The 14,209-nt window shown below is 42.2% G+C and overlaps 1 protein-coding gene across 1 annotated transcript in view; it reads right to left on the reverse strand.

Moving 5' to 3' along the window:
• Positions 1–14,209, reverse strand: part of LOC126457748 (peroxidase-like) — a 289,734-nt gene that overhangs the window by 65,448 nt on the left and 210,077 nt on the right. The window contains exons 7-9 of the mRNA XM_050094300.1: positions 9,170–9,343; positions 8,727–8,805; positions 6,675–6,820 (exon numbers count right to left, since the gene is read on the reverse strand). Coding sequence (XP_049950257.1) covers positions 6,675–6,820; positions 8,727–8,805; positions 9,170–9,343 — 399 coding nt within the window. The remainder of the gene's footprint in view (positions 1–6,674; positions 6,821–8,726; positions 8,806–9,169; positions 9,344–14,209) is intronic.

The raw sequence follows: 14,209 nt of genomic DNA on the forward strand, positions 1-14,209 counted from the left end.
AAAAATTGAGAAACGCAGTACATTAGATAAAGATGATAAACGATATCATGTCAATTTCAGCAGTAAGAGATGTGAACAGACTTCAAGAAAGATAAAATCATTTTTTTGTGCAGTGGCACAATGTTATTTAAGTAGTTTCATGTGCCATGGATCATTTGCGCATTTAATCGTAATAATGTGGAACGAGTCATTTTGCATTCATATTTCACATGATTGAGTAAATATGGTTACATGCTGACCATTTTCAAAATTTTTTATTGCAGTTGTGAATTATTAATCACTTTTACATCTTACATAAATAGAACTTTTCCTACGGGAGGTACGAAGGTGACAAGGTGAAACCACTTCAGTTTGTGTTCAAATTTAAATTTGCTATCTGTCAGACATTCTACGTCTCTGGATAAGTGATCAAAAATTTTGGTGACAGCGCTGTGCAACCCTTTTTGTGCTACAAACTACCTTAGTGTGGAACAATGAATATTATTTTTCTTCTGGTATTGTTATAATGTATATCACTGCTACTCTTGAACTGTGGAGGTTAATTGCAACAGTCTAAATGCTTAGCTCCTTAAACAGAGGTCTACAAGATGATCATGGGTGGGCACCACATGTTGCTCTTACAGCAGGTTTTTGAGTAACGAATACTTTCTTTCTTAAAGATGATTTATCCCAGATCATGATTCCATGTTATATTACTGAATGCAAATTCGCGAAATATGTGAGCTTAATAATTTGTTGCTCCCCAAGATGTGCAATGATTGAAGTGGAAATGAGGACCATTTCCACAAACTCAACTACACAAAATTTGGAAAAAAAATAAGTTTTACTTATAAATGGGACGAACCTATTGCAGTACACGGATTTTATGAAAGTCTCCTGTTTGCCTGTTTAATGTTACATTTATAACTGTGAAATTTTTGTAATCTCAAACAATCAAAACAACATACTTTTCCTCTCTGATCATTGTCGAAGTGAAGAAAACTAATACAGCTTCAAAGACATTGATCAATCAGCTGTAACAAAAACCATGTGAAAGCAAAAAACCTGACAATGTAAAGAAACTAAAGGGATGTTTTGTTACATCATCAGTAGATGACAGAGTTCTATGGGAAGGCCCTAGAGCGTTGCGATGAACATGACAATGAAAATAATGAACCAATTTGTTAAATTAGTATTTATTCAGCAGGTTAAAATAAGCTTCAACATTAATGCTACAAAATAATGAGTCTTTAGATGTTCAGTTTTAGGAAAAATTAATGGTTTTTACCTATTTTTATATTTGTAACTGAAAGCTCATAGAAATGTTTCTCCATCATTGTATTATACATCTAGAGTTTATTTGTGAAATATAATTGTGTAAGATATCATCAATGTATGGGTATACTGTTCAAGTAATTCAATAAAATATTTCCTGGAAATTGTTTTTTTTTGTAGTTGTTGACATTTGTGAGAACAGTCCTTGAATGGAACTGAACTGAGTTCATTTGAGTGTTCTAAAATGTAGTTTTCTCCAGTTTCAATTCTCGTCAATATGGACACCAAAAACTTTCGAAGTTTCTGCTCTAGTTATGATTTCCTCATCATGTGTTACTTTTTTTTATAATTTCTTCTGTTGCCGTAAGTACGTTTGGATTGATTGCAGTACTATTGTCATCAGCAAAAAGAAATAATTATGCTTGTTGTTTATTAGTGGACGGTCGTCTACGTACACGAGAAACAACAGTGGACCTAAGATTGTGTCTTGTCGAATCCCATTAGTGATTTTTCCCCAGTCATAAAAATCTCTCCTTACATTTGTTGAATTTTTAAATAGAACTTTCTGCATTCTTTTCGCAAGGTATGACATAATCCACTGCTAGGCTGTGCCATCAGTTGCATAAATTGTCACTTTATCTGGGAGAATCTACATCTGCATTCCACAAGCCAGCTTACGGCGTGTGGCAGAGGGTATTTTGTGTACCACTGTAACTTCTCTCCCCTTTGCCTGTTCCAGTCGCAAATGGCTCGTGGGAAGAAAAATTGTTGGCAAGCTTCTGTGTGATTTCTAATTACTATGATTTTACATTCATAGACTTTTCGCGAGATATGTGTGAGAAACGCTTTACATTGTTTGACTTTTCTACGAAGGTACGCTCTCGGAATTTGAATGAGTAAACCACACCCTGATGCAGAACACCTCGCTCGCAGTCTTGGCCACTGGAGTTGGCTGGTATCTCCGATGATGCTTTCGCGTTTGCTAAATGAAGCTGTAACGAAACGCTGTGCTCTTCTTTGGATTGTCTCTATTTCCGTCAGTCTTATCAAGTGTGGACCCCAGACTGACTAGCAATATTCAACACGGGTTTTGTAAGCTACTTTCTTTGTAGATGGATTACACTTCGTGAGGGCTCTTCCAGTCAATTCCAGCCCGGCATACCTTATCTACGATTAATTTAATGTGGTCGTTTCACTTTAAATCGGTCAGTACCATATTCCTTGATACTTAAGACCGTGACTGCTTATAGCGATTGTTCTGCATTCGTGTAATCTTACAAGAATGGGCCTTTCTGCCTGTTTATGCGCAATACGTTAGATCTGTATATGTCGAGAGTCAACTGCCAATCCCTGCTCTAAACCTCTATCCTCTGCAGGTTTTGCTATATTTCGCTATAATTTTATAGAGACGGCGGGACGGAGCTGTATCGAACACCTTCCGGAAATCAAGAAACACGGGAGCAACCTGGGCGCCGGTATTTACTACTTTATGTGACTAACACAGCCACATGCCTTAGACAGATTGCAGAAAATACTAACCAGTGCTAATTGTCATTTAATACATGTAAATCTTGGTGAATGCATGGATGAAAAAATGGAAATGAGCGTTTGGCGTCATTGGGCGGGAGGCCCCTTGCGTGGCAGGTCCGGCCGCCTTGGTGCAGGTCTTATTACATTCGACGCCACATTGGGCGACCTGGGCGTCGGATGGGGATGAAATGATGATGAAGACAACACAACACCCAGTACCTGAGCGGAGAAAATCTCCGACCCAGCCGGGAATCGAACCCGGGTTCCTTAGGACGGCAGTCTATCACGCTGACCATTCAACTGTGGGGGCGGACAATTGATGGATATATCCCATTCTCGATTGAGAAAATCCAAACTAATTTACTAAAGATATCATTGTTACTAAGGTAAAATATTACACTAGATTACATCACCTTGCAAACAAAATTTGGAAAATTATGTCGGTAGTGAAATGGGTCGATTGTTAGCGGCATCGCTCCTGTCACCATTCTTATAGAGGGATTTAACAACAGAATATTTCAATCTCGCTTGACAAATGCACTACATATTTCAGAAAAGAGAGCATTTTTATTGTGTGAATATTATTTAAAGAACTCAGTCGGAATCAGGGACACTGTGATGTGATAAAATTATGATTTCGCTCAATATTTATGAAACTAGAAAGCGCTTCCTAAGTATTCAAAATTTGGCCAAATTGTACACGGACTATCTGGGCAAACTTTTAGATGACTTTCTTATAGTTCTGGATTTTTCAAGACTGCATTTAAATATGCTTGGAAAATTCACGGCTCCATAATTCGCATTAATCTTTTATGACGTGATAACCTAGACCCTCCTGGGCTCCTTCTGTGGTAATGAGCGGTGTTGAACATGCAGGTGATGAATGGGTTGGAGAAAATCTTTAATTTATTCGCGTAGTCTATGGGAACACGATAGTAACCTCACAAAAGACTTGTTGGAATTCAGTTTTGGAAGCCTGGTTGCCATAGGTAATACGAACTTTTTTTTTTTTTTTTTTACTAATTCGTCTTCCTTCCACCGACGCTACTCTGCTATGATTAGTACTGCAATTAAAAAGAAGTATCGTTGTATGGGATCTTCGAACTACTCAGGAAGGGCGTTTGATTGAAAAAAACGTTGAAGTGTTAGACAGCTGACTTTTACAGAGTTACTGTTACGGTGTACAATTAGTTTACTACGTAAGAAGGAAGTTTTTAAAGTTCCGTCGACAACGAGGTCGTTAGAGACGCAGCTTCAGTTCGGATAGTTATGTGGAACAATTAGGAATTGAGGAAATCATTCTGTCCTTCATCCAAAACTACTTAGTGGCTTGGATGGTGATTGCAACTTCTCCAAAATATGAGCGCTGCCCACATGTGCTCGGAAGTTACTTAAGAGGAAGAATGCAGAAAGTTAGACTAATCATTCCAAGTAATTTGTAGAGGCAGGCCGACTCATATTCAGATGAGAATAAAGAAATGTTCTGCAAGGATCATGACGAGTCTTCTACACTCTCTTCTTTCTCTACAAGTGGTCTGATTGTAATCAGAACTGCGAGCAAAACGAGTTATTTTTTGCCAGTGGTGAAGGTATTAATAATAAATCAAGAGAAAAATGTGTACAAGAAGTTACAACAAAAGTTATTAAAAAGGATTACGTAAAAGGATTACTTTTAACTTCTGAAAGACAGAACATACACAGTTTCTTAGAGCTGAAAGGGAAGAATCACTGGTGAGTATAATATACCACCAGGAATGAAGCAACACAAAGGATTGCTCTATGATCTTGGATCCAAAAGCATTTTTTTTTATTTTCGAATGAATAAGTGTCGGAGTGCGGTAGTCAGGCATACAGAACTTAGCGCACATACAGCTCAGGGCACATACAACTTACATGCAAGCTAATAACAAAGAATGTTAACATTGTGCTATTTTCTTTCGCTCTACAGCGGAGTATGCACTGTTTTCAAGCATACTGGCTGATTAAAACTGTGTGCTGGACCGTGATTCGAACACAGATTCTTGTCTTTCATGGGAATTGCTGTTACCGAATGAGCAACTGCTCTTACAATTTTTTTAAAAAGGTTTGAGTCTTTCCCTTGCAGCCTTGCCTCTCACTTACCATTCTTGCATTCTCCGGCCTGGCTACTGCGCCATTAATAATACAGAATTATAATGAGACGATACAGTATTGAAGTGCTCACTCAGAGCAAAACAGCGTCATGCGTCTATTAAAAGAAATAACTAAACAAACTCTTCATTGTTCAACTATTCACGGCTTAGAGCGAGAGATCCACTCTGTATCCACTCTGTAAACTATCCCCCAGGCTGTGGCTATCCCTTCTTCCGGGACTGATAGCCGAGGAAGATATGCCGGAGAACTCATGTCACTTTTGGAAACTAGGTGAGGAGAACTTCAATAAGACTACAGTCATCTGTTAATTGATACTTTATTCATGACAGCTTTCACTTCGCTAAAGCAGCATCTGCACGGTTTTCTACATAGAAAGGAAAGCATTTCTTCTGAATACCTAGGTTTGCCGTTATAAATGGGGCCTCCTGTTTCTGATGTTCACCCTCGGTTCTGACTAGTTATTGGTAGGTTGTGTCAAATAAGTTTTATAATTTTACAAGGTTTTTTAATTATTTTTTGTCCTTCATCTGCATTCAGTCTGCACGTATTGGCCCCCCGGCTTAATTAACTTCTTGCTTCCCGATTTTTACTCTTGCATAACTTTTTCCTCCTGAGGATTTTTATCTTCGTACTAACGGGTCTAGTTAATGGGTTGCGTTTCCCAGACAACTGCTCTATTGATAGTGTCTTATTTTATGCTTCTTATATTACATTTCAGTCCTATTTATTACATAAATTACGGTTATTTTTCTCATAGTGCCTTATCCCCTGCACTATTCGCCCCAGTGCTCTGCCGGTTATTATTCGTTGACCACTCCCTCCCTTTATGGGGTTGGGTTCTGTTGGGGCATCTCCGTGTGCTAATCTAAGTGACACTACTTGTGGTGTCACCGCCAGACACCACACTTGCTAGGTGGTAGCCTTTAAATCGGCCGCGGTCCGTTAGTATACGTCGGACCCGCGTGTCGCCACTATCAGTGATTGCAGACCGAGCGCCGCCACACGGCCGGTCTAGTGGCACTTGCTAGCACTCACCCCAGTTGTACAACCGACTTTGCTAGCGATGGTTCAATGACAAAATACGCGCTCATTTGCCGAGACGACAGTTAGCATATCCTTCAGCTACGTCATTTGCTACGACCTAGCAAGGCGCCAGTACCAGTTACTATTGATACTGTAATAATGTACCGTCAAGACCGACGTTCACCATTTACGGATTAAAGTTAAGTATTCCACCAGCTACGTCCGTTTTTCTAAGGTCTAATTTCCTTGTCCTGTTCCAGACCCCACGCCAGCCTGCGTGAGCTAAAACGCGTGCCTTTCGGCTTCCTCTAGTTTTCCTGGGTTGGCTCTCCTGCCAATCCACAACACTACTTTAGTTACTAATTATTTGGGTTTATTTTACTGGATATCCATAATTAATTTTTTAAATATATAGGTTACAAGAATGCTTTCCTTTCTATGTAAACCCATCTGAAGAGGTTGCTTTAACGCAGCGAAACCGCTGGTGAACAAGTCATGAATTAACAGGTGTTTGCGGTTTTATCCACGTTCACATTACCACGAATTCCAATGGCTGTGGCTGCCTGCATTGTACTGATGTAGGTGAGAAGAAGCAGAAGAGCAGAAGTAAAGTAGTGGGTGTGGGATAGTTAAGCTGATACGAGCATTGGCCGAGAAAGACAAGGTCCCACGTTGTAGGCGAAGCCCGACATACAGTTTTAATCTGACAGTAGGTTTTCCGGCAGCATACTGACCTCCCTCGAAGCAGTACATGGACCTGTTGGGCCGCGTGCAGCCCTCATCCGGGATATCCAGCTTGAGTGGCAGCAGGTCCTTGAGGCCGAACTCGTTGAACACCGGGTTCATGCGCAGCAGACCGCCGTAGCCGGCGCGTAGGTGCCTGTAAGTCATACCGGACCACGTCTAAATCTGAACACGTAAACGAGATTATTAACTGTAATAATTAATAATATATTTGCCAATTAGAGTCTGTCACGTCGTTTGAATGGTTTCAGATAACACTACAAAGTTTTATGAAAAGGAAGGAACACGCCAAATCAGTGGTAGGGACGTCGGTTGGAAGACCTAGATGTGGGAGGGCAAGAATCGTTTGTTAATAAAGTCGTCCCGAGGAAACTGCCAAAAGACTGTTAGATACGCATTGTTGGATTCCATACTAAATTAGAATCAAATAGCATAATTAACTAGGTCATACACTCTGAGGAAAAAAAAAAAAAAGAAAATGGCACACCGTGAGGGACTTACCCGAATGGAGCAGAAATCGGTAGATGTCATGTGAATGTACAGACACAAACAAATGATTACAGTTTCAGAAAAATTGGATGATTTATCCTATAGGAAAAGCTTCACAAACTGACAAGTCAATAAATCAACTCTGGCCCTTACGCAAGCGGGTATTCGGTTTGGCATTGATAGAGTTCTTGAATGTCTTCTTGACGGATATCGTACCATATTCTGTTCAGTTGGCATGACTTCCATAATGTTCCTAACGTTCGCAATTGAGGTGAGATCGGTGACCTTGCTGCTGGCCAAGGCAGGGTTTGGCAAGCACGAAGTGAAGCAGTAGAAACTCTCGCCATGTGGGGCGGGCATTATCGTGCTGAAATGTGAGCCCAGGAGGCTTGCCTACAAGGGGGGAAAAAAACTGTGCTGTAAGAGTGCCGCGGATGACAACCACAGGGATACTGCTATGAAAACAAATGTTCCCTCAGATCATGACTCCTGAGTGTCGCGCTATGTGGCTGGCGACAGTCAGGCTGGTATCAAACCGCTGTCCGGGACGTCTCCAGACACGTCACCGCTGGTGACTCATCAGTGAAGGGAATTCTACTCCAGTCAGTGAGATTCCAGGCTGAAGGTCTGTCTGGATCGTCCCGATTTCCGTCCCATTTGGATAACTCCTTCATGGTGCGACGTTTTTTTCCTTGTCTTAGAATGTATTTAGTACCTATGTAATTATCCTAACGCTGGCATATGCCAACAGCCTTACCGCAGTGGTAACACTGGTTCCCGTCACATCACCGAAATTAAGGGCTGTGGGTCTCGGCTAACACTTGGATAGATGAGCGTCCAGTCTGTCTATCGTTGTTGGTAAGTGGGGTGCACTCAGCTCTTGTGAGGCAAACTGAGGAGCTACTAGATTGAGAAGGAGCGTAAAGTGACACTTGGCCGGGAGAGCGGTGTGCTGACCACATGTCCCTCCATATCCGCATCCAGTGACGCCTGTGGGCTGAGGATGACACGGCTGACGGTCGGTACTGTTGGGCGTTCATGGCCTTTTCGGGCGTAGTTTAGTTTTTAACACCGGAATAGAGAACTCTCGCCAAAAGTAGTCTGCCAGAATCAAATACAGACCTTCATTTGAAGGAGCAATGTGAACATGCGTCTGGCACAGGACATTTTATGGAAACTAGTGATTCATGGACAATCTGAAAACTGAGGTAATGAGATAATATTAGCGCTTCGCTTCCAATCTGCATTCCATATTTCTCAAACGAAAATGCAAAGGAGGAAAAAATCGTTCTTCATTTTCTTTTGGGAATAAAAGCAAGAGAAATTGAACGTAAATTTGGCATCAGCCTTGTTGGAATATTAAAACTACAGCTTACTATATAATCCAAGTAAAGGTGAGATTGTCATAATTACTGAGTGGCCCGGTATTACCTTCGTCTTTTAACGTGTTACTAATTCTCGAAATTTAGTAATTCCACAGTTAACTATGACGACAATACCTACTGTGCTGTCACGTCCAAAATCTATGCTACTAAGAGAGTCTACTCACTTACCTGGCAAACTTCTCTGTGACTCCGTATACCGTGTTGCCATCGAGCACGCCAGTTAATGTGTTAAACGGCACCCTGGAGCCTGGAAGCAAGAGTGCAGTAACCACTTAAGTTCCACGTTCTCATGAGACTCTGCAGAACCTCAGACTCCCTTATGTATAATATTATCACATTAGTTTCTGAGAGTAAGGAATAATCGAGGACTGACTGCATATTTCTGCACAGTATATCTCAAGGGTCAGAGACTCAGGTAACAGTTAACCACAAGACATTTAATTTAGTGCACAACAATGTACAAAAGACGCGGTTAAAGCGATCCTTAAACTGAAGATACACGACGATAAAGAAGTAACGAAACCAGAAAAATGGGATTAGGGCGAGCACCGACGAATGTAGGCAGTCAGTAGTTTGCTTTCTTCAGTTGCCGATGGAGCTTTTCGGCTTACCGAGTCTGCAGCCGGGCCTCGCCCCGGGGAAACCCCTGACGAAGTCCTGGCAGCGGACGTTGAACAGGCTGTAGAAGTAGTCGTCTTCTGGAATGAGGATGTCCAGGCAGTAGGGGTTGCGCAGGTGCGGCGGGCGGTGGCAGCACTCCTCTGGTTCGTTGCGGTTAATGGGGTCTGCAACAGAAATGACTCACGGTCAAAACCAAAGATTCTCGAACCCATTTTGCAGTGCGTCGCTGAATGGCTTACTCTTAAAATTTCGAAATCGTACTTTCCAACAACAGTCAAGCAACCTTATTATTAAAGCACTCCGTCTTCAGGCCACAAGTGGCCCATCGGGACCATCGGATCGCCGTGTCATCCTCTGGTGAGGATGCGGACAGGAGGGGCGTGTGGTCAGCACACCGCTCTCCCGGTCGTTATGATGGTTTTCTTTGACCGGAGCCGCTACTATTCGGTCGAGTAGCTCCTCAATTGGCATCACGAGGCTGAGTGCACCCCGAAAAATGGCAACAGCGTATGGCGGCCTGGATGGTCACCCATCCAAGTGCCGGCCACGCCCGACTGCGCTTAACTTCGGTGATCTCACGGGAACCGGTGTATCCACTGCGGCAAGGCCGTTGCCTAACCTTATTATTAGGGGCAGTCAAATGAAAACGAGACATATCGGAAAAAAGTAAGTAAAGTGTTTCTTATTTCAAAAGTAAAACCATAAGTGTTAATACATTTATCCACTGTGCGACAAAATGGCCAATGCCTACATAGAAAAATGTACGCGGTTGCCTATGGAACCATGACTGTACCCAGCAAAACTACGGCCACGAATGTATTTCTTTGTGGCTCCAAAACAATAGAAATCACATTCACGATACCGTCCCGATATCTCCCCACGCCATTTCCACATTTTTGGAGCAGTGAAGAAACACATTCGTGGTCGTTGACTTGCGTCGGACCAGGAGGTGCACACCTGGGCAGAATCTTGGTTACATAACCAACAGAACACTTGTCCATGAAGACACTGACCGTCTTGTCGCATTGTGGGGTAAATGTGGTCACAGTTAGGGCTATTACTTTTGAAATAATTAGCAGTTTACTTTTTTTTACCATCTGTGTCGTTTTCGTTTGACTGTCCCTTAAGGACCTATGCCTCCGATACACACGTCATGTGGTTATATTGACAATATTATTAGAGGAATTTGGGATTACACAGAGACTTACTGGTTGTCGTTCCTGCCACTGGTCATCCATAGATGAAACAGAAAGATTTTGAAATGATACTGATGCACTGAGTCCTTCATCACGGCAGTATATAATGGTTGGCAGAATACTGATAAATGTATTTATATCGCTGCAATGAGACTTGAGAGCAAAAGGCCTGAGGGAAAGAGGGCATACCGCCTGCAATACGACCTGTCGTAAGAACTGAGGTGTTGAAACCGACGTTCGGGTAGATGACAGCTTTACTGCGAAACAACCCGCAATCTCGACTCCAGCGTATTGTAGCCAATCTGAATACGAGAGTTAATGACAGAGTTTTGATTAATCAAACTGTGACTGAGAAACTTAGCGATGGAGTTAATCCTTCCGTAGTGTGACACATTTTCACCAAAGATGGGTGACTCGGCGCAGCCCGTGGTTGTGGAAGTCTGCATATTTGGCGATTCAGCAAACTTTCTACTCCGAAAATCACCTCATCGTCATTGCGGAAATACGTGCCACGCAATGGTTTCTTCGTCCACGGGAAGAGGAAGAAGTCACGGAGTGTCATGAAGAGTAGTAAGGGTCGTGAGGAAGAATAAGTCCTGGGTAGAATGACGTGGAACTGTGGCGTGGAGCAAAACCACCTTCTTAGACAACTTCCCGCAATGCTTCGTCTTGACAGTCTCCCGTTAACTAGTCGGGAAACACATTGCCTAAAAGCGATGTGGCGGTCACTTCTCCACTTACAATAAAGCACATATCTTGTCCATAGGTGCCTATTTAATTTCTTGTCGAAATTTCTGTAGTACGTTTCTGTGACAGTTTCCCTTTTATAAGCATAATCTGTTAGCACTGCACCAAACTAGTGTCTACAAATAAATAAAACAAGAATTAAATTAACATACACTGTCATCTTGGCCGATAATTGTTCGTCTTCACATTTTCGGGCGATAGGAAATCAAAATATTCCCATTCCTTGGTTCGGGACTATCTCTCGTAGTCATACTGATGCTCTTAGGGCTTCTCCATCGCGGTTAGCTGGGTAAATAAGTCATTTGCATTGGACTGATATAGTTCCAACATTTCAACTGCTGCTCCGGCTCGGCTCGCAATTTGAGTGTGTGCGAAAAGTTGCGGAATCCTGTGGGCGGCGACGTTTGCCACTGTCCAATTGCTGAAAACTGATGCGTGACCATTTCCGCTTTTTCCACAGTAACCTCGTTTATATGATGTCGGTCTTTGAGCACCAGAACCTCCACTTCTCTAATGATTCCTGGTTCTAAACAGAAACATGTTCTACCACTTCCCTTTTACAACGAGACCGCGCCTACTCGTCGTTATCGATCTCTTCCAAATTGGTGATACAAGCAGGGTTTGGCCAGAAATGAAAGTGACAGAAGGGGGAGTTCCAGATGGCCAAGGATGTAGAAAAAACAGCATTTCGGCGGCGTCGATAGAGGCATGATCTACTTACGTTAGCGTAATTTTTCATGCAGCGGTTGGCGCACAGAACGGAGTCAGTGGATCGTGAGGCAGAGTCCCTAGGCGGAAACTTCTTTTATTTTTTATCTTTTACGTCACTTCCGCCGGAAATAAACCGAAAATGAACAAAGTAAGCCATTCGTATATAGCGCAGTATGCTGTAACCCTCTCTGGAAAATTATGGCGAACAGTATATGTATGCCTGCAAGAGAGTACTGGCTCTTGCGTACCACAGATTCAAGAAACGGTGGGTGAGTACGTGGCAAAATATAGAAATCTCGTCATTACTTCTTCAAAATCTGGGAAACTTACAACACCGTCACATAAAACTTTTTTGCCTGATGTGATGAAGACTTACGTGCAGTAGAACAAATTTCTTCTGTTAATCGGATCTACAACTATACTACGAGAATTTTTGAGATCAAGGACGATTGCCATCGTGCAGTATTAAAGTGATCCAACCAGATGCATTTCGTTAGTGCAATTCTACGATGTCTGTTTATACGATCAGATAAGGAATTCAACACATTCCATTGTACATCACCAGAACATGATACACGCTCTGCTCCCAAAACTGTGCAATGAATATAGACTATGTTTGTTTTCTATAGAATCTTTAGAACAAACATAGAATTGTAAAAATGCGGCGTTTATAATATGTGCAAAATGAGAAAATTACTGATTACCCTGTTTTTACGATGAATCCTACTCCAGTAAGAGTAAATCATCAACGGTTAATGAAAGTATCTAATAATAAAAGTATTCCAGAAACTTATTCCAGTCCAATATTTTCCTTTGCCTTCTCTTTTCATGCCTTTTATGAAATTATTAATAAGTACCATACTAGTCGGGCAGCAGCATCCGGTTGAGAAACAAGCAGCAACAGGAAAATAACCGATTTTGCGACATTTTACGATTTCCTAACCAGGAGCTAATTGTACAGTTTCATCGGTGTGCTAGGATAGTTAAGTTTCTTAAGATTCTCTGTGTTAATTTAATATTTAACGGACATAATTCTCGCGTTTTCGTTTGTATCGGAAAGTAATCCAATTTTGTGACATATTACAAGTTCCAAATAACGAGCGAATTATTTAGTCGCACCTGAGTGCTTTAGTAGTTCAATTTTTGAATCTCTGCTTGTTAATCTACTTTATTAGACACAGTTATTGCGTTTTCCTCTGTGTCTACAGTAGAGTTCCGCAGCGCGTGTCGATAGTCCTTCTTGTCTGTGTAGTGTAGTTTTCCACGGTCTTTAGTATGGATAAGGACTGTGATTGCTGTGTGTGGATGCGAGCCGAGTTGGTGAGACTTCGCTCTCAGCACCAGGCTGTGATGGCTTCGGTTACACAGCTTAAAGCTGCAGTGGATGGGCGTCATTGTTGTGAGTGGCTGTGAGGATCCAAGGGACGTCCAGCACGCTGATCGGTCTGTACCAGTGGCCAGCTCAGCTACTGCTCGCACTGAGGTTGACGCCTCATCCGTGGTCTAGTGGGAGGTCGCTTCAGGGGACGGCGGGTGGCGAAAGACTTCCTAGGGGGCACACTAAGGCCTGACAAACAGGTTCCAAGTGCTGTCTTTGGCTGATACCGTCGCTGAGCCAGATGTCGTCGTCTGTCCTGTTTCAGAGGAAACCTCTCAGCCTGCAAGATCTGGGCAACCACAGAGGGTGCGATTATTGGCAGTTGTGAGCTCCAATGATAGGCGCATTATGGGGCCCTTATGGAGGGAAAGAAAGCCAATGTGCACTACGTTTGCATACCGGGTGGAGTCATTCCAGACGTGGAACGGGTCCTTCTCGATGCCTTGAGGAGCACAGGGTGCAGCTAACAGCAGGTAGTGGCTCTCGTCAGTAACAATGATATGTATCGCTTTGGATCGGAAGAGATTCCTTATGATTTCGAGCGACTTGTAACGTCCCCTTAGGAAAAATTAATGATGTGCTGATAAACCTCTACGTCATTTGATTTTCAAACAGCTGAGCAAAACTGAACGCACTCAGACATTACTCTCTTTACTTATTCTGATCAACACTAAACTGACACACGATATTTTTAGCGCAACGCAGTCTGACTTTCAATAATGTCTACAAAAGAATGGCCCTGACTAACAACAACCTAGACCTTTCATGCAATACAGCGAGCGCCAATACTACCAGCTAAATAAAAGATTCTAACTACTGAAGTCACTAACTACTGATAGGCATAGTTAGCAAATGAAAGATTTTGATAGAGAACAAACAATGTATTTACCTTAATAGTGTTCAAAATATATAATGTATATATATCAGTTCATGACATCCAGTCTTATAAATTTACTGTCTCTGATGGACACACGTCCAGATCATCCGCTCTCAAAACT

The sequence above is a fragment of the Schistocerca serialis genome, chromosome 1 (genome assembly GCF_023864345.2).
Source record: "Schistocerca serialis cubense isolate TAMUIC-IGC-003099 chromosome 1, iqSchSeri2.2, whole genome shotgun sequence".
Classification (NCBI taxonomy): domain Eukaryota; kingdom Metazoa; phylum Arthropoda; class Insecta; order Orthoptera; family Acrididae; genus Schistocerca; species Schistocerca serialis.